Source organism: Malania oleifera, chromosome 4, assembly GCF_029873635.1.
Source record: "Malania oleifera isolate guangnan ecotype guangnan chromosome 4, ASM2987363v1, whole genome shotgun sequence".
NCBI lineage: Eukaryota > Viridiplantae > Streptophyta > Magnoliopsida > Santalales > Ximeniaceae > Malania > Malania oleifera.
Window position 1 is genome coordinate 5,781,870 of NC_080420.1, and position 21,160 is coordinate 5,803,029.

The following is a 21,160-nucleotide window of genomic DNA, read 5'->3' on the forward strand; positions in this document are numbered from 1 at the left end:
AAGAATTAAAAAAATAATACATCCCATGAATACATTTTTTAAAAAATATAAAATTAAAAAAAACACAAGGTGTGAGTGGAGCAGTTGGACGCTGGAGCCTGGAGGTGTGGAGAAGTGGTCTGTGGAGCTAGGGGAGGCCGGAGGGGGGATTGACGCTTGTGGCAGTGGTCCATAGCGCCTGGAGGAGTCAGCGACTCGATTTGCTCAAGGTGTGGAGTGATCCGAGTGGATCGTTCGCAGGAGAAGACGATTGGCAGGTCGGGCACGTAGCAGTGTGTCACGGTCCGCCTTTTTCACACCGTTGTGAAGGGCCGTGCGGCGCTAGCTAAAGCACTCCTGCTTAACTAGCCAGCCTATTGTTTACTAACATTCATCCACGAAGCACTTTCATTAACATTCAATCAGATAGCAACGGAAATAATAATCAATTCATGAAAGCCGTGGCAACCAAGCAGTAAATATTGAAGCAAACGTAATTCATTAACAAATCCTTCGTTGACATGTTGTACTTAGCGAGGGAGGCAAGTAGGCTAAGCACGTTGACAATTGCTAGTGAGTTTTACAATGATTGATGAACACTCACCCTCCCCTAAAGAGCTTTCTAGGCTATTCTCACTCTAGCACTAGGAAACATCAAAGTGACCGAGGAGTCATACTGCCTTATTTGGCTTACAATGAAATAAATACTAGAAAATAACCCTACACTAGTATTTACATGATGGAAACCCATCCCAAACACACGAGATAAGCGGTCATAGGCAAGCATAATGCCCTGAACAAGCTTAGCCCGTGACACAGTGCACCGGTCACCAGAGGAGAGGAAAGGAGACTTAGGACTGCTGGACTGGAGATTGGAAAGGAGAGCTGGAGACGATTGACAATCTGAGAGACAGAGAGAGTGAGAGATGAGAGCCGAGAGGTCAGTGACGACCCAGACGAGGAGACTGGAGAGGCGCGACGCAGGTTAGGGTCAAGGAGTCGGGAACTTTACTTAGCCTTAGGTTTTTTTTTTTTTTTTTTGAAGTGTAACTGTGTGATTGTGAACCGTGAGGCGTGAAGTGAAGTGAAGGGGGGCTGAACCGAGAAGGGGTTGAAACAGCGAATTAACGCGGGTGACCCACCCAAACCCACTTAACCCGTTTATAAACGAGTTGACCCATGACCCGCCCAATTATTAAATGGGTTAACTTTCTCAAACTTGGTCTCGTTTTAAATGGGCTGGTCCGGGTGACTCGACGGGTTATAACCCGTTTTTCCAGGCCTACTTTTCTCGCCGGCAGAGGAGGGAGGTTTGGAAAGAAGTGTAGGTTGCACGTGAAAAAGAAAAAAAAAAGGGGAAGATTACAAGATTTGTTTAAATTTCGCAACACCAATTTGTAAGATTACATAAGTGGAAATTTTTTTTTCAAATAAAATATTATTTTATATTTTATTATAAAATAATATTAAAATGGAAAAAACTCGCAGATTTGGCGCTCGAGCAAAGTTTCGAGCGTGAGACAAAAGCCCGAAAACCCAAAACCCTGTGCCTTATCTTCTCTACTCCCACTCTTTCTTCTTCATCTTCCCTCTCGAATTCCTTCCAATTTTTCAGACGTGAGCAATGGCTGTTGAAGACTCAACCGAGCCCACTAAGCAACAAGAAAATGAAAGTGAAAGTGAAGAAGAAGAAGAGGAGGGGGAGGAAGAAGAACCAGTTGAATCATCATCGTCATCTTCCTCGGAGGAGTCTGATTCGGACTCCGATGAGTCCTCTGCCTCGGACGAGCTCATCTATGTCCGACCTGGACAAGCGGCCGAGTCGGCGGACGACGACAACTCGGCCGAGGCCAACATCAGACGGTTCTCGAAGGTCCTCGACAGCAAGAGACTAAAGAAGACAGAGGATGAAGAAGACAGGAAGTACGTGTACTACGAAGACCTCTTCGATTTCCCCAAAGACCCGGAGAACTGGAGAGAGGAGGATCTGAAGGAGCTGTGGGCGGATGCTCCGCTTGAGATGACCAAACCCGGGTGGGACCCGGTTTGGGCAGATGAGGATGACTGGGATGTGGTGAGGGAGGAGATTAGGGCTGGCAGAGACCCGCCCATTGCGCCCTTCTACTTGCCGTACAGGAAATCGTACCCGGTAATACCCGATAACCACTACGACATATCGAATCCGAAGGCCGTCATTGAAGAGCTCGACAGGATTGAGGAGTTTCTGAAATGGGTCAGCTACATTTTCCTTGATGGGAGCTCGTACGTATTGAATTTATTGTCCTTTGTTATTGGGTTCATATCATACTATACGCTTCATACCCTTTTTTTGTTTTCCTTTTTTGATACATCCCTTAGGGGAGTGTGTGTGTGTGTGTGTGTTTTTTTTTTTTTTTTGAATTTTTTGTGTGGTTGGAAACACAAGAGATAATGGAGGAAGAATGTTTTTTGAATATTCAAATTTGAATACAGTATCACTGTGGGCTAAACCCGTAGCCTTAAGATCTCATTTAGAACTAGGAAAATTTTAGGGATAGAAAAGGAAAGGAAAATACAAAAAAGTTCACTTCCTCATGTTAGTTATCAAGGAAAGTGAGAAAGAAAATAGAAAATACCAAATCAACGAGCAAAATGAAAAAAATGATTTTATACATTTTTAACATTTGATTTTTCATAATTTTTAATCATATTAGAACAACTTTTCATTTTTAATTGTATCAAATACAACAACAACAACAAACCAAACATTAAGTCTCACTAGGTGGGGTCGGTTATATGAATCCTTTCCCCAGTCTTGGTCTCGGTAAGGATTTATATCATAGTGATCTGAACAAGTTTTTTGCTGGAGTTCAGCTTTTAATAGTGTTTGATATAGAGTGAAAATACAATAGAAAAATGAATTTCCATTGTATTTTTTTTTTCTTTTCCTTTTCCCCAACAATCCAAACTGACCTAAGTGTAGAGATCCACACCCCACTTCCCAAAAAAAAACACACACACACACACACACACACAGAGACACAGACACAAAAGATCTCCCTTAGCTACTTTTCTCATGAACAAAATGATAATCAGGGTTTGCATGTTTCCTTTTTTCTTTTCCTTTTCCAAAACAATCCAAACTGACCTAAGTGTAGAGATCCAACCCCCCCCCCCCCCCCAACTGAAAAAAAAACACACGCAGACAGAGACAGAGACACAGAAGATCTCCCTTAGCTACTTTTCTCCCGAACAAAATGATAATCAAGTTTGCATGTTTCCTAAGAGAGTTAATTATTGGTTTAAGTGTGAGATTGGTGGCTCCAAAATTGTCACGGAGGTGAGATGGTGCATTTGTGAGAGGAATAAAAAGTTCACAAAGTGAGTTTTGTATCCAAAATGGTTCTGCATCTGCATGTGCAAAACTTCGGTATTCTGCCTCAGTGCTGGACTGATCAATTTTATTTTCCAGACATCCGGCCAACTAGATTGCCACCCATGAAAATGCTGAACCTATAATTATTTTTCTCTAAATTACTACTAAGGCCTTTAATTTAATGTACATTGTAACATGTAGAACTCCAAATCTGTGATGGAATGGCTTGATGATATGGAGAATTCCTCAAATGGATTAGCTAGATTTTTCCCATGGGAGTTCATATCTTATAATTTGTTATTTACTGTGTGAAGCGTAGGAAATTACCTTCTTTTTAAGCTTAGTTGACAGTGGGATTTTTTTATTGCTCATGCTTTTATGTATGTCTTTTCCTGCCTAAAGATGTTACGATAGGCGATGTGAGAGGCGACATGTGAGAGATGAACCATACACCATTGATTCCGGCAAGTTATCTTCATTGTGGGTTGGGTTATTTGAATTGATGCGGTATTTTGTTTCTGAAGTATTCTTTGACACGAGGTAGGGTGATGGTATAGCATATGAATTCCATTGATTTCTTGGTGAGAGCAGGATTACAGAAAACCTGTATGATTGTTCTGGGTTGTGGTGTCTTTGGATGATACCACCAGTGATGCCAGAAACCACCATTGATATGCAGATAAGAAGATTTTCAGCTTGAATAATTTGAAGGGTGGTTTGGTGCGTATATGGGAGTTTGCAGGCAGCTGTACTTTTTCTTGCTGTTTAATGCGAATGAATTTCAAAGGCTGTTGAAATGCATGAATTGGTTAAGCCCTGAACCTTGTGAATTTGACAAGGGTTCAAGGGGAACATTTTTTAGGAATGGAGGAGGTTTTGTTACTGTCAAAGCTGTTCAATCAAGGGGATTGTTTCTTGTGTTTGGAAAAAGTGAAGGAGAGAGGAGAAATTTAATTCCAGAAGGAAAGAAGCAGAAGTTTGGTGGAAATTTTGGAATGCTTTGTCAGAGCTTTCCATTGGTAGGGAAGTGGTGATGAAGAGAAATCTAGGAAAAGGTTTGTTCTATCGCAAGTGGGGTTTGAGAAACATTGGCAGCTGTGAGGAATGGAGAAAACAGAATATTTTCCAGTGATTATCTTATGCCAATGTTCTTTGCCAACCCCCAATGGAAGATTTCAAGTTTCTGGCAAGGGAACAACTTGTGGTGGTTGAGATGGTGTGGTGAGATTTCTGCAGAGAAATCAGGGATTTTAATCTGATTGAAAGGGAGAATGGTAGACAGAGTAGGATTAGGGAGGATTGCCTTCACATATTAGGTCTAATTGGAATGGGAATAAGTTATGGGTTGTACTACAAAATCAGAAGGGGTTTAAAGAGCCCATGTTGGAGGGTTATGAAGCTTGGGCTGTGAAACAGCATGTTGGTCCTGAGATTACTAATGCAGAATTGAGACTTAAGGTATGTAGTGGGTTGGATACTGAGGAAGCTGCTGGAGCAGTTGGGTCAGGTAATTTATTGGGTGATGGGTTGGGTATTTATAGTAAGAAGGGGTTGGCTAAACCTCTTGAAGCTGGATTGGAAAGGTTGGGACTTGGGACCTGGGAGTTTCAGAAATGAACAATAGACTATTGCAGAGTTCAGAGTATGTAGAAAACACAGAAAGAATTGAAGCTGGAAGTGAACAAGTAGATGAGACATAATATGCAAGATGTGAATGTGCTGGGGGAAGAAAGGGACTGCAATTTGTGAGGGTCAAAGGGTTCTTACAAATGGGAATTCATGAGTTGAAGGAACTCATGTGATTCATGTTGATTGTCAAATGAATCTGATAATTGCTGATAATAAAGAGGTCTTCAACGCATTCAGCGTAATGTTCCTGTATAGAAAACGATGCATAATTTATTTTATTCTATAGGAGCATCATGTAATCAAGAGGAGGTCTTGGATTTTGGGGTGTTGATGATAAGGATTAGAATCAGATGAAGATTTGGAGAGTTTAAGTGATGATGATAAGGGCCTTCTATTGGATTTGATGGAAGAAAATGGGGTGGATAATGAGGATGATTTTTAAGTTCTCCTTGGAAATTATTTGAGGAGTCAAATGCACAATAATGGACGTAGGTGTTCATATTAAGAAGCACGGGTTGCTGTTTGCCATTTAAATAATAAATAGGATCCAAGTAGAAAATGTAATTGAGGAGGGATCTTTGGCATTTTCTCCTCACTTGGATTGTGGTCCTACTGCTGTCCCTTCTCACTTGGATTGCTATCTCTAATGTGGCTGCCGCTGGTGATGATGCTGTGATTGGATCGTATATGGGGAATATAATGGTTCTAAATTCTCAAAAAGGTATCATGCCCATTCCTAATATGCTGGAAACTAAGGTTAATAATTTAAGACAAAGGGAGGATTCTAATAAGGGGGATCTTGGCCTTTAACTCATTGGGAGTGAGAGGGAAAATCATTACCTACAAGAACTCCTCGAGGGGATGGATGTTAAGGTAGTGAATTCTTTAAAGAAGGAATTGAAGGTGGTGGGTTCTCCTAGTTCCTATGAGAGGAAGAAAAAGAAGCTGCAAAAGGAATTGAACAACTTAGCTAATTCTATCAATTATAGGGGGTAAGGTTGTTGTTTTGTTTTGTTTTGTTTTGTTTTTTTCTTTTTTGGGGTTGGGTAAATTACGAAGATAATTAGTTGAAATGTGAGAGGACTAGGGGATGTGAGGATGACAAGGCTCATTAAGGAAGTTTTGAGTTGAAATGCCCCTGATATTGTTTTTGTTGAAGAAATTTGAAAAAGTGGATAGGAGGATAGTTAGGAGTATTCGGGAGGGGAATTTCTTCCTTTCCAAAGGGGCTGCCAGATGGCCAAGGTGTGGGGGTGGATTATTTGGGGCGCTCATTGCATTTGTAAGATTGATTGTTTAGTGAATTTCCATTCCTTATCAGTCTTGTTAGATATTAGATGTAGGGGCCAGTGGTGGATTATTTGGGACATTGTTCCATCTATATAATATTGATAGTTTGGTGGATTTCTTTTGCATATCTGTTTTGTTAGATATTAGAGGTAGGGGTTAGTGGTGGGTTTTATTTGTTTTTGGTCCTTCTAGGCTAGCACTTGGATCATTTTACTTTTTTTTGGGAGGAACTTTATGCGGTTTTTGGGCTTTGTTCGCTTAGGTGGTTAGTAGGGGGGTTTTAACGTGGGTAGGTTCCCTAGGGGGAAGAGAAGGTGGGGGGGGAATCACTTCTACTATGAGTAATTTTGATAGGTTTGGGAGTGTTGGTTAAGGGACTTTCAAATGGATACCACTTTATTTTCTTGGTTAGTGGGTGGGAAAGGGTTGTTGCTAGCCATTTGGATAGGTTCTTATTTCGTGGTGAGTGGTAAGATGAATTTCCAAATCATTCGCGAGTGGTTTTGTTTGTTGCTAGTCGTTTCGATAGGTTCTTATTTAATGGTGTTTGGTAAGATGAATGTTTGAATCATTCACAAGTGGTTTTGTCTAGGCTTATGTATGATCGTTTTCCTATTTTATTAGAGTCTAGAACGGTTAGATGGGGTCTTATGCATTTTATGTTTGAAAATATGCAGTTGGATCATAAGTCTCTTCTCTCTTTGGTGGGAGATTCCTAGAATTAGGAGGTTGATGGGGGGTGGGAGGATTTTAGCCTGTCTGATTTATAAGAAATCTCAAAAGGCTTTAGGTTGTATTGAAGAGGTGGAATTTGAAGGATTTTTGAGATAATAGATTAAGAAAAAATAGTATTTGGGGGAATTAGATTTACTAGATAGGAAAAAGGAGGAAGGGATGCTTTTGGTGGTCAAGAGAGCAGGTTTAATAAATGAGTTAAAGGAGGTTATTTTAAGGGAAGTGGGGAGTTTGAGGCCAAGACTACAAACAAACGGGCTGGGAAGGGTGATTGTAATTCTAAATTCTTTCATAGTTTGATTAATAGTAAGAGGAGAAGGGGTGTTATTAGGGAGTTGGAGATGAGTAAGGGAGATGCTATATCTGATCCTGGTGTGATAGCTAGCGAGTTTATATATTTTTTTGCAAATCTTTTCTTCTAAGGAGGATGGAGGAAGGCCGGTGATTAAGGGCTTGGAGTGGAATCCCATTTCTTTGACAGCAGTCTTGTTTGGGGAGATCTTTTGACAAAAGTGAGGTCAGGCAGATTGTTTTTGAGATGGATAGGGATAAGGCTCTGGGTCTGGATAGGTTCAATATGGATTTTTTCTAGGATTTTTTGGAATGCTGATAGAGCGGATTTAGTGGAGATTGTTAAGGAGTTCTTTAGTCATATTTTGAACTTGGGCATTAATTCTACCTTCATCACTTTATTGCCTAGGAAGGGTAAATCTATTCATGTTGCTAATTTTCGGCCTGTTAGTCTAGTTGCCAATGTATATAAGATTATTGCAAAGGTGCTTGCGGATAGGTTGAGTTTAATAATAAGAAGTTCAATTTCTTAGGCTTAGAGTGCTTGATTGTAGATGCTATTTTAGTTGCTAATGAGGTTGTGGAGGATGTAAGGAGACATAAAAGTAAATTTTGCACACAAGAAAATGCATTGGATACCAATATAGGTTTTAGATCTTCTTTTGAGAGTGCTTGGTGATTTATATCTCAGCTTTATTCATGTTTTATTCCTTACACCAATTTTGGGGCGAATAATGGGATGTACATGTTTCTAGGAAGTCCCTTGGGCGGAGGTTCAACTCATTTCATGTCTTTTCATCGTTTTACCATCTTTCTTCATTATGTAATGGGGTTATTTCTTGTTTTTTGTTCAGTTTGTTGGACGGTTGTGTCCTAGGGAGGTTGTGAGGGAGTGAGTGTTGGAGTCTTTTGGAGAATTTTCTTACAATTCTTTCTTTGAGTTTCTGACCTTGGAGAACATGTCCTTTTCTTTCTTTCATATAATTTGGAAGGTCAAAATTCCCTCTTAAATAAAGGGGCGATTGATATCACTTTAAAAAAATTATGAAAATGAAAAGCGAAAACAAAAATTGATAACTAGAGATGGAAACTAAAAATAAAAAACCAACAACCTATTTGGTTAATGTTTCTAAAACTAAAACAATTTAAAAACTTGATCAAACAAATGTTCATTTTTGTCCTCGACTCAAATAACAATTAGAAAATATGATTAAAATAATAAAGTACAAACATAATACAAATTAAGAATATTATAATAAAAATAAAAATTATTTTAAGAAATTTTCTTAATTATTGCATTTCAAAAATTCACTTTATACAAATAATCTTATTGTGCATGATAGTTGGAAAATTATGTAATTATTATATTTCATAATTCACTTTACAAGAGCAATCTTTTTGTACATGACAATTAAAAATAGTAAAATATTTTTTAAAATGATTTTTATTGTTTTTAAATATTTTTTGAATTTTTGTGGATATTTTTTAATCATATTTTAAATTCAGATTATCATTTAATTTTGATTTTAATTTAAAATTATGTGTAAAGTGTATGATTTAATCCACCAAAGCTAATTCTAAATATTAAATTGATGATTGCAAGCAATTGAACCATAAAATCTAGTTTTCAATTTTTTCAAAAACAACTGAAAACTAACAATAGAAATAGAAAACTGGCAATATAAACAAATGCGTTTTCATAATTTGTTTCTTCACCATACAAAAACAATAATAGAAGATTGAAATGATAACAAAAGGAACCTAAGGTGTTTATTTGGTTGGTTGATCTTAATAGAGTCAACACTAATAATCTATTGCAAATTGAAGGTTATTAACTCGGATGCGTATGTTCTTTGTTTTGATAGTTCTGAATCTGCCTCTATTTGTTTTTTTGCATTATTCTTTCTCTTGGAGGATTTGGAACAAGCTGTTTGGTTTAATTGGGGAAAGTTGGGTTTGTCTAGACTGTGTAGGATAATACTAGCTATTTCTTTTTGGGTTTTGGCAGGAGTAAAGACAAGTATGCTTGCTATATGGAAATATGGTTTGTTTGTTGTGTTGTGGGGTATTTGAATGGAAAGGAACAATCACATTTTTAAGGGGAAGAAGACTTCTTGGGTTTTGGTTTTGGGTAATATTCAGTATTTGGCTTCTTTATGGGCAGTTGCTGCTGGTTGTTTCATGGGAGTGTGTTTTGAAGATGGTCTGTGGGATGGGTTTGCTATTTTGCATGAATTGTTTTGTTTTTCTAGTTTCGTGTTTTTTTTTTAATATATGTAAAAAAGGATGTTCTGTCATGGCTTCTTATTCCCTTGTTTTGCACATTCTTTGTCTATGAATATACTTTTTTTTTAATTAAAAATAGTTTTCCCATCCATTGTGTTACTTACATTCCTTTATTTTTTTTTAATGTGGGTTAACTTTTACATAATTGACTATTGCTATATGTTAGGCTTATAGTCAATGATTGAAGAACGCGATAGGCTTTATTTTTTAATGTAGTTTATGGTGTTAGCTGCTTTTTACCCTTTTCTTTTCAAATAAAACAATGGTGTTTGTGGCTTTCATTTGATGGTTTTGTTTTCGGTTTATATTTGTTTTGTTAGATTTAATGGTGTTTTTTCCTTGAATTTTCTTACAGTTTGCTTCTAATTTATTTAACTTGTTGAGCTCATTCTGAAGGAGGAACTGCATTGACCTGGATGTCGGCTGATCCAAGTGATTTGAAATGTGAGATTATGGGTTTTTAAGGTTCAACAGAGTCACCACTAACCTGTTTTGTCCTAAGGGCGGTTAGATAACCTAATTACTACTGCATAGGTGCAAGAACTAGTTGTCTTCATGTATGTAACAAGAGTAGGGTTTGAGAGTATGGTTATGTGAGGGGAAGGTATCAGTGCCACTGACACACCTATTCCACCAACAGTATCTGATTAACCAATGAATAACCCTACTATTCTAGGTGTTTTCTGTTATCTTTATTGTGTTAGTTCACCCAAAAATTGTTCAACCAGTTTTTTGTGACAGTATTTGATTAACCAATGATTACCCTTTTGAATTTAACTAAACAAGATTCTTTAAATCTTCCATGTATATTTGATTTGCCAGCCTTTTAAATATTGAATACTCCTATTGTGAAGATTGCTATCACTTCGGGAGTCTTAAAAGGACGCCATTGCCCCACTTTCAAGTTCCATTGTCGGATTAATTAACAATTAACAATTCAACGAGTAGAAAAGAGTAACACTCATGTAGAACATAGAAAAAAATGCAAATAGAAATGCTAACAAAAGAGAAGATACGTAAACCATGCATAAAATGCCACACATTTTCTTATACAACCACCAAGGTAGCTCAAAGTGAGTGAACTAAACAAATTTCTCTAAGAGTTAAATAGGTGAGGCTTAAAATGCCTCATCTCTAGTTCTCTATCATTGGGGAGTTTTTACACGTAAAATATGGTAAAATAATGTCACAAAAAATTGGTTGAACAAATTTTTTTTGGGTGAACTAACACTATAAAGATAACAACAAACACCTAGAATTGGAAACATGCAATTATAACAGTAATACTTATAACAATACAAGTTAAGTATACATGTATGCATGTGTAGATACACTCACTCACACAATACACACATACTCGTGCACATATACCAATTACCAGCACATTCATTGATACGTGCAAAATCACATTCATCCTAACATATCCATGCTCGCATACAAAGACACCCATACATGCATATCTGGCTTAGATGTAAACATATGCTTTCATGCTCCAAGTCACCAACAAATACACTCACATGTATAACATACATGCAAACATGCACTTGTCAGGCGTTCATATTAAATCGTATGCAATCGCACATATACCTAATCATGCATGCTAGCACTTGCACGTACATTTACATTCATATGTCATTCATGCATTTCCAAACATATGCACGCCTACATACTTGAACATTCATACATGCACTCATACACACACATATGCATGCACCTGCACGTAATATGCTAAGTTGCTAAGTCATATGCATGTACACACATTCCCATCATACATTTACTTACACACTGTGCCTACTATAGCATTCATGTACATGCATTGACACATACACACCTACATACGCATCATGAATTTATGTATGCACATCAACACATGCCTTACATGCATTTACAACTAGACTATATGCATGCACATTAACGCATTAACACATCCACTACACATGCAAAATTGCAAACACTAACACACATGTACAAATGCATGCACTAAGATCATCATGCACTTGTTCGTATCCTCGCATGCATGCATACTCATCATGTGCACATGTCCATATGCATGCATTCATATCTACACATGCATGTTCACATACATATATTCTTGCACATGTATATACATATTCATGCATGCCTGCAAACAAACATGTAAAGAATCTAAAGATACATCTAACATACATGCAAACGCATGCCTCCATGCACTTATGCATGCAAATACTCCTGCACATGCACGTTCCCATATATGCGCACGCACCCACACATGCATATAGACATGCATGCTTGCACTTATTCATTCATGCGCACACATGCATTGCGTACATGCATAAATGCACCATAACCATCATTCACATACAGTTCATAGAATCACATGCATTAACAATTGCCCACAAAACCCAAACTCAGTCGTGAAATACAGTATAGAGAGACACAGAGAGGGAGGGAAATGAGAGGAGGGAGAGGTAGAAAGAGAGATGACCGAGAGGTTTCCAATAGCCGAAGGGTCCCCTTCCTCAAGAGTGTTGGGATCCTTATATAGAAGAGGAAAAAAGGAAAAAAAGTAGAAGCGAATAAAATTAGAAGAAAAAAAACCAAGACACGGGTAGATGGGGGATTAGATGGGTCATGGAGTTGGTGGGCGAGAGTGCTGGATGAAGTTGCCATGGCAAGAGAAATGGGGTCTCAGGCTGGGTGTTGGATGGGGGTTGGGGGACTTTCACGGTTTGGGATGGCTTGGGAGTCTGGAGGAAGGAAGGGGAAAAAGAAAACGTGGAAGGGAAAATGGGAAATGCAGTGCCTGAGGCACGTGGGGGACCATTGCTGGAAATTATGGCGGTTTAGGTACTGGACAATGGGGAACAAGTGACCAAATGGGGGTTTGTGTGCAGGGAAAAGACAATTGTATTTGCCTCCCTTTATATTATTTTTTAAAAAACAGTGAATAAATTGAACAATGCCATTTTATGCACGCGCTTACTTATTTTTTTATGTTAAATTGAATGTCCTTAAACGGTGTTGTTTTAGTTGGTTGGTGCATGCCTACATGGGCAACCACGTGCTAGCACATGTTGCCACACGCTAAATAAATAAATAAATAAATAATTTTTTAAAATTTTAATTTATTAAAATGAAGAAAAACACAAATGAGGCCAATGAAAAATACCCAAAACAAGAAAAAAGAGGAAAACTTTAAAAAGATGGGGGTTTTCTCGATTTTCTTTTAAAAAGTTTGAAACCTCTCTAGATTGTTTCAAACCATTTCAAACAATTACAAGTCACCTTGAAGTGGCCAAAAATGGCTAAATGAAATTAAAAATGCCTCAAAATGGCAGATAGAGAAGGGGAATCAGGGTTTATCCTATCCCAATTCTCAGTGCGGTGTTCAAGGTATTCGGGCCATAGTTCCAAGCTAACATAACCAATCATATATCAAAGACAAAGCTACCAAGCTGCTAGTCAAATAGATCAATAGGATTGAGGAGTATGTTCTGCAAAACTTCTATATTTTATTTTTGAATTTCTTATTTAATAAATGTTCTAATATATTTTTGCAAGTATTATTATTATTAAGATGATGATGATGATGGTGATGATGATAATGATAGTTATGCAATAAATTTTATATTGGCCTTTATTAGATACTCGTCATATTCCTCCAAATTTTATACACAACAACAACAATAACAACAATATATTTTTAAAATTTATATAATCATGACATAGAAACAACTTATTCGAAAAGTAAAAGTTGTTGAGGTATATAAGTGGTATAATGTTAAAAGATAAATTAAGGAATTAACATATTTGCGGTAAGTTAAGCAATTGTAAGTGAGAGGCGACTCAAATGGTTTGGGTATGTGCAATATAGGCCAAATAATGCACCATTGAGGAGTGAGCTAGTTATAGTTAGTGACAATAGAAGGGGTAGGGGTAGACCTAAATTAACTTGGAATAAGATAGTGTGTAAGGATTTAGTAGCCCTTAAAATTGCTGTAGGAAATTTCCCATGATTGTGTAAATTGGCGGAAAAAGGTTCATGTAGTCCACCCCACCTAGTTGGACTTATGGCTTGGTTTGTTGTTGTTGTTGTTGTTCTAGATAACCATTACTTAGGATGATCAAAATTGGTGTGGTGGGGGGGGGGGGGGACAGGTCTACATGCCAGCCTATTCTTTATGTTTCTTCATATTGTGTGTTGAATCAGTGGTTTATCTGCAAGATGATGATGGTTCAAAATATGTACATGTTCCCATACGATGCATGAAAAACTAATATGGGCTTGATATATGCCTTCAACATGCATATTCTTTAGTACGCACGCTATAGATGTCTCCATTGAATTCAGAGAGGGGTAATTCCTGGTTTGTGTAATGCAAGTAAGGCACTGTTTTGGACAGGTTATGCTATGCGCAGACTTTAATTTTTTCCTGCTATCTCTTGTGCCCTTAGATTCAAGATTACTAGATTCGATGAGTCTAGCGTTATTCATGCATCCATGCCTAACACTCATCTCCATGTAGTGTAATTTTTTATCATGTAATGGCCATAATTTTGATCAAATAGTAGTTTTTATGAGTTGTTTTGGCAAAATTTTTTGTAAATTTGTAATCATATGGATACCCATTGCCCAAATCTTTTGAGTTACATTTTAAACTGAAATTGTTGTCCTTTTTATTGATGCCATACAGAGCCTCTATGTATGCAACGTTTTGATGGGTGATTTTAATTGAATAATTCTTTTTTATCAGGTGATTTGTTAATTCTTTTTAGGAGATTTTTATTTTATTTTATAGAAATTGAATTATGTTAAGGAAGAAGAAGGCAAATTACACCCCCCCCCACCAAAAAAAAAGCAAAAGAAACAAAGGAAAAGGAAAAAAGGACTGACAGAATCTAATTAGGGAAACTCGTTTTAAGATCTCTACCTTTGTAATTCACTGAACATTGCAACTTTGCTGATCCCTGCTGGCCTTTCTTCACCTTCATTTTTTAGGATTTCTTTCATTCATATGGTTACTTTTTATTTAGTTAAAGAGTAACAGTGCATCAGATCACCTATCCAGTAGCATGTTTTCATTTCTGTTATTACCTATTATAATGAGCGAGTATTATTTTTTGAAAAGAAATGTTGTCCAAAGTTAACTGGGGTACAGAAATGGAAGGAGCCCCCTCCTTTATCCATGATGAAAGCAATATACAATTGCAATTGTCAATTAAAAAATGCCATAGAATTTCTCTCTGTATTCTTCCATATCATATGTGACAACTCCCTAGAGACTTCATTTGAATGCTAGCTGGCATCTTCTCGGTTCTATGCTCTCATTAGTCCGTGTTTTCAATTTATATTCCTTTATATGAGTGAATATTATACTTGCTCAATTTTCTATTCATATGGCCATATGGGTTACTTTTGATTTACCTGGAACTCAAAATTGATGAATGATGGATTTGATTGGATAAGGAAACTTCTAGAGTTGGTTTAAAAAGGGTTTTCTTCTGTTAGCGTTTCTTTCATTCTTGTTCCAGTTGGAGGGATTCTGAACTTGGCAGTCAATTTAACTGGCAGTGGTTTGTTTATTTGCTTTTTATCATTAATTTTGGATTGAAAAAGAAGCTTTATTGAGATATAGGAGAATGTACAAGGATGATAAGGGCTCCTCCTAGGAAGAAAAAATCATGCCGTTTATCATGTTGCATTCATATTTACTGCATATTTCCCCTCCCCTTTATCATCTTCTTTTCTATTGACATTTCTTCTATGTCAAGGTATGAGGGTACTGTATGGGATGATTTGGCACATGGGAAAGGTGTTTATGTTGCTGAACATGGGCTGGTCAGGTTTGTTGATTCTCTTAGCAGCTGCTACATGTTTACAAATATTGAAACTAGAGGAGTGCATGGACATATTTTTCCTTTGGATTTGCATGTGTGTGTGCGTGCACCTTTTTTTTTGGAAGTATTTAAGTTATTGCTTGTGAAGCTTAATATGTGTATCAAGTCAATTTTTTAAAGTTACAGTGCTTATTATGAAACAATTCCTGTTTACAGGTATGAAGGTGAATGGCTTCAAAACAACATGGAGGGTCATGGGGTTGTTGAAGTTGAAATACCCGACATTGAACCTGTGCCAGGTTCCAAGTATGTTTATGATTTGTATATTTTACCAATGTAGTCATAGTCTGTTTGGGATAAATCCAATTGAAAGCGATTTCATGGTGCCAAATTATTCATGGGCTAGCCTTAAACAACGTGGTTGACAGACCAGATTCTTGTCTTTGGAATTGATTTTGAGCAGAAAATCACTTTAAGATGGAAGTTATTTGAAGCTTTTTTTCAAGGATCATTCTCCAGCTACAAAGTTGTTCATACTAAATTCTTGTATGGGAAAAAAAAAAAAAAAAAGCAGTTCAGTGCACAAAGCTCCTGGGGGAAGGAGCAGACCGCAATGGGTCTATAGTATGCAGCCTTATCTTGCATTTTTTCAAGAGGCTGTTTCCATGCCTTGAACGCGTGACCTCCAGGTCACATGAAGAAAACTCTACTGCTGCACCAAGGCTCCCCTTCTAATGTTGTATGATAGATTAGAAATTATTATCATTAAAACTAAAAAGTGAGTAAAGCTGCTCAAACATGCCTATAATAAAACTGAGCAGTTAGAATCCAAGCATTGATTTTTCTTGTAATGCTATTCAAATGAGTCATCTTATCATGTTCCCAGGCTTGAAGCGAAGATGCGTGCTGAGGGTAAAATAATATCAAGAGATTTCATGCCCCCAAAAGACAAAGAATGGTTGGAGATGGATATTGAAGATAGCATCCGTTTAGTTGGGGGGGAGTATATTACCCCATTTTACGAGAACGATGAGTGGGTCAGACAGTTTGGCAGCAAACCGTAAGCTATCTTTCTGTTTGATGTGTTTCTCTGCTTGATCATAATCATAGTGTTTCTAACCTTTTGCCTTCTTCCATTTTATGTTCAATTCCAATGTAGTCAAAGGTGAAAGATGCTTTCAAGGTGTTGCTAACCTTGCATAGTATTGTGCGAGGTGCTTGATGCTAAAAAAACACTAACCGAAGTGCAGCAAGATGCCAATTTATAAAGAGGATAAAAACATAAAAAAAGAGAAAAAAGAAGGCTGTGATAGAAATATGTTGAAAAAAGGAAAGAGCCAGAACAATTTTAAAGGAGAGAAAAACACCAAGAAAAGGTTTGTTCTTTTGAAGAAAAAATATGCTTTCTTGTGATAATAAAAATCTGGCGACACATACTTTTAGTAAAGAAAAGAAGAAAACTATGTAATCTTTTTTTTTTTGATAACAAAAACTGAGCTCTGTAATATTAGTGAAAGGCAAAGGAACAGTAGCGGCTTGCTATGTGGAAGTAGGGCTGCCAATGAACCAATTCATTTGTCAGGAGCTTGGTAAGGGCTGGCTTGTTCATTTGCTTAGACAAGTGATTTCCAAGCCTATATTTTAGGGGTGGCTTGTTCATTTATGATTTCCAAGCCTATTTTTAGGGCTTGTTTATTAAATGAGCTGACTTTGAGCAAGGTTGAGCTCGGCTCGTTTAGGCTCGTGAACAAGTCATAGATAGACTTGTTTGGGCTCATTTATAGGCTCGGATCCGGCCCTTTTAGAGATACTCTTTTTTTCGGTCGATGAGTGAGGAGAGAGTGATAGTGAGTCATTTAGATATGTTCTTATTTGGTGGCGATTGGGAAGATGAATATCCAACTCTTCTCAAGTTGTTTTATCTAGGTCTATTTTATCATTTTCCAATTTTGGTGGAGTCTAGAAAGATTTAGTAGGGTCCTATGCCTTTTATGTTTGAAATATGTTGTTGGATCATAAGTCTCTTATTCCTTTGGTAAGGGATACCTGGACTAAGGGGCGTATAACTACATAAGGGTTGGAAGGGTTTTGTGTTCATGAGAAAGCTAAAGGAGTTAAAGGAAGTGGCAAAGGAGTGGAATATTGAAGTTTGGAGACATTAGAATTTAAAAAAAAGAAAAGAAAGGAAAAACAGCATTTTGGGAGAATTGGAGTTTTTGGATAGTAAAGAGTAGAAGAATTTATTGGAGGAGGAGGTTCAAAAAAATAAAGTTAGAGGAGGTATTTTTATGGTTAGAAAGGGTGATTGTAGCGCTAAAATTTTTCGTTCTTCGGCTAATGGTAAGAGGACAAAGAATGTCATTAGGCAGTTGGAGGTGAGGGTGGGGGAGGTCACTTTTGATCATGTGGTAATAGCTAGGTAGTCTTTTTTATGCATTTTTTTTCTCTAAGGGGAATGGCACAAATGTTGCTTGGGCAATTATAGAGGGGTTGGAGTGGAATCCCATTTATGTGGATCAGAAGTCTTTGGTGGAGAAACCTTTTAAGGGAAGTGAGATTAGGAAGGTTGCATTTGGGATGGATAGGGATAAGCATGGTTTTAAATAATGGCCGCAACCGTTACATAACGCTGTTACGTAACGATTTTTTGGGTAATTGATACCGTTACACACCGCGAAATCGGTGGGAAAAAAAATCACGTTTGTAATGGCCATTACAGACTGCGACTGTTACGTAAAGGCTGTTACGGTCGTTACGTAATCGCTACAGGACTATTACCCTCTCTTTCATAAATCATTCTCAATATACCATGTGGCGAGAGGGGGAAAAGATTATATTGAGGATGACAATGATACAAAATTTACTATTTTTTTAAATACTCATAAGAGATACATTAATTAACAATTTGAAAATACAAACGTGTTAGGAAAATATTTTATTTTGATAATATTAGTAATTTGATATTTTTGTTCTTTTTTAGGTTTTCTATATTTATATTATTTGTATGTCTTATGTGTCTAATAGATTATTGGAATGTATAATGCATTTTGTTTTATTAATTAATTTAGCACACATAAGAATTTATCATAGATAAGAACAATGAGAAGTATAAATATGCACACACACATAATTTTTCTATCATTGGTGGTTTAAACAAATGTAAACTTATTGCCCTTACCAAATAAATTAGTCAAATTAAAGGATCCAAAATACACTAAAACTCTTTCTAAGAAGGGTTAAAAGCTTAAAACATGCAAGTACGCTAATATGCGCAAGGTTATGCATGCTTGAAAAAAATTCATGGCAGTTACACCCGCTTCCCGTTATGTAACATCTGCTACTCCCACTTCTCGTTACACTCGTTATCGTTACGTTACGCTCCCGCTAGTGTGATTTAAAACCATGGGGATAAGGCTCTAGGTCTTGATGGTTTTGATATATATATATAGATAGATATATATTCTCAAGATTGTTCGGATGTGATTAGAGTGGATTTAATGAAGATTTTTAAGAAATGTTTCTTTAATGGAGTTTTGGGCAAGAATATTAAGGGATCAATTGGAACCACTTATGCAGAAGTATTTTTGAAAAAAAATGCTAAATTTAGTAAGTGTTGAAATGGAAAAGTACTGAAAGTTGTAAGTGGTATTTGGTTGTATTTAAAATAAATAGTATTTGAATACTTATTTTTATTATAGTGTACTATATGATTATTTTTAAACATATTTTAGATTACAAATATTAATATTTTCTAATTAACAATTTCATTAATAATTATTTTAATTTTTTATAATTAAAATTTAAATATTTTCTATTAAAAGAATCTATAATTATTATTTTTAATTAACAATAATCTTGTTATTAATGTATATTTATAACATATTACTATCATTTAAAATTATGATAAAAATAATATTATTAATTAAATTCAAAATTTTAATTTATTTAATGTTAATTTAAATTATATAGTTCTTGTCCAATCCAGAATTGAATTAGAAAAATAACATATTGTTATTTTTAAATATATTTAAATAAAAATATTAATATTATATAATTAAAAATTAAACAATAATTATATTAATTTTCTAATTAAAAATTAAATATTTTCTATTAGCTAAAATAATATGATATTGTTATTTATTAATTAGCAATAATCTTGTTATGTATATTTATAACATATGATTATCACATTAATTTATGTTGAAAGTAGTATTAATAACTAAATTAATATTTTTAGTTTATTTAATGTTAATTTAGATTTATAGATGGTTTTTTTTATTCATTCCAGAATTTAATTATATTTTATTAATAATTAATAGGTTATATATATTTTCTATTAGCTAAAATACTATGATATTTTTATTTATTAATTAGCAATAATCTTGTTATGTATATTTATAACATATGATTATCACATTAATTTAGGTTAAAAATAGTGTTAATAACTAAATTAATATTTTTAGTTTAATTAATGTTAATTTAGATTTATAGATGGGTTTTTTTATTCATTCCAAAATTTAATTATATTTTATTAATAATTAATAGGTTATAATGCATAATAAAATAATATATGGTTAATTTTTAATTAAACAATTAATAATTTTTAACTGTTATTTTTAATTAATATTAAAACATTTTATAATTAAAAATAATATAATATTATTTTTTGATTAACAATAATTTTGTTCTTAATTTATATTTGTAACATATGATTATCATGTTAGCTTATGTTAAGATAATATTATTAATTAAATTCATATTTTTAATTTTTAAGATTAATTTAAATTAATCGGTGGTTCTTCTTCTTTATTCCAAAATTGAATTATATGTAATAAATAATTAATATATTTTAATACATTATAAAATAGTATATGGCTATCTTCTAATGTATTTTTTAAATTATAAAATAGTCACCGAATTGTCTTATATTTACAAAATTGGTCCCATGTAAGAACAATGCCACTTATTAGTGGTCAAAAAGCTATCTTAGATTGCTTTTCAAAATTTACTTACATAATTCTAAAAAAAGTTGTTATGAAAAAGCAATTTTTGCAATAAGTGTTTGTTGTAATATAAGGCAAACACCACTTTCTTTTTTTTATTTTTTATTTTTTATTTTTCGGGGTAAAAGTGTTTATTTTAAGTGATAAGTGCTATAAGGACTTTTTTTTAAGTGCCCCCAAATGGGGGCTAACTCCATTTCATTAGCTTGGTGCCTAAAAAGGTGGATCTACTAATGTTTCTGATTTTTGGCCTATTAGTTTGGTTACTAGTGCATATAAGATTATCGTGTAGGTGCTAGCAAATAGGCTGAGTTCAGTAATAGAATACTTTTGTTGGGGGAAGGAAGATTATGGGTGTGATTTTAGTGGCTAATGAGGTTGTGGAGGATGTGAGGAGTAAGGGGTGAGGTATTGTGTTCAAATTGGATTTTGAGAAGGCTTATGATGCAGTTAGTTGGGAGTTTTCAGATAAGGCTTTGCAGAGGAAAGGGGTTGGGTATGGGTAGACTTGGATGAGGGGCTGTTTGTCTCACTGTTTTAAAAGGCTCAATTGAGGCTTGCCTCAAGGCGAGGGTTGCATAAAATGCCTTAAGGTTCTATCTATAGTACCAAATTCCAAAAAGGCTAACACATTACATGTTGAGGCTTATGCATTTGTACAAAAGTCATGCCTATTGCGCCTTTTTAGTTGAGGCTTACACATTTTGGTTGTGATTCTCATGTTAGATTTGGCTAGAATATTATAATTACATGTTTATATAAAAAGGAATGTTGT

General features: G+C 35.4%; 1 protein-coding gene across 1 annotated transcript in view; it reads left to right on the plus strand.

The window, feature by feature from the left end:
• The first annotated feature begins 1,463 nt into the window (after window positions 1-1,463).
• Window positions 1,464-21,160, plus strand: part of LOC131153588 (protein TIC 100) — a 29,098-nt gene continuing 9,401 nt past the window's right edge. The window contains exons 1-4 of the mRNA XM_058106002.1: window positions 1,464-2,241; window positions 15,317-15,388; window positions 15,599-15,688; window positions 16,269-16,442. Coding sequence (XP_057961985.1) covers window positions 1,604-2,241; window positions 15,317-15,388; window positions 15,599-15,688; window positions 16,269-16,442 — 974 coding nt within the window. The 5' untranslated portion in view covers window positions 1,464-1,603. The remainder of the gene's footprint in view (window positions 2,242-15,316; window positions 15,389-15,598; window positions 15,689-16,268; window positions 16,443-21,160) is intronic.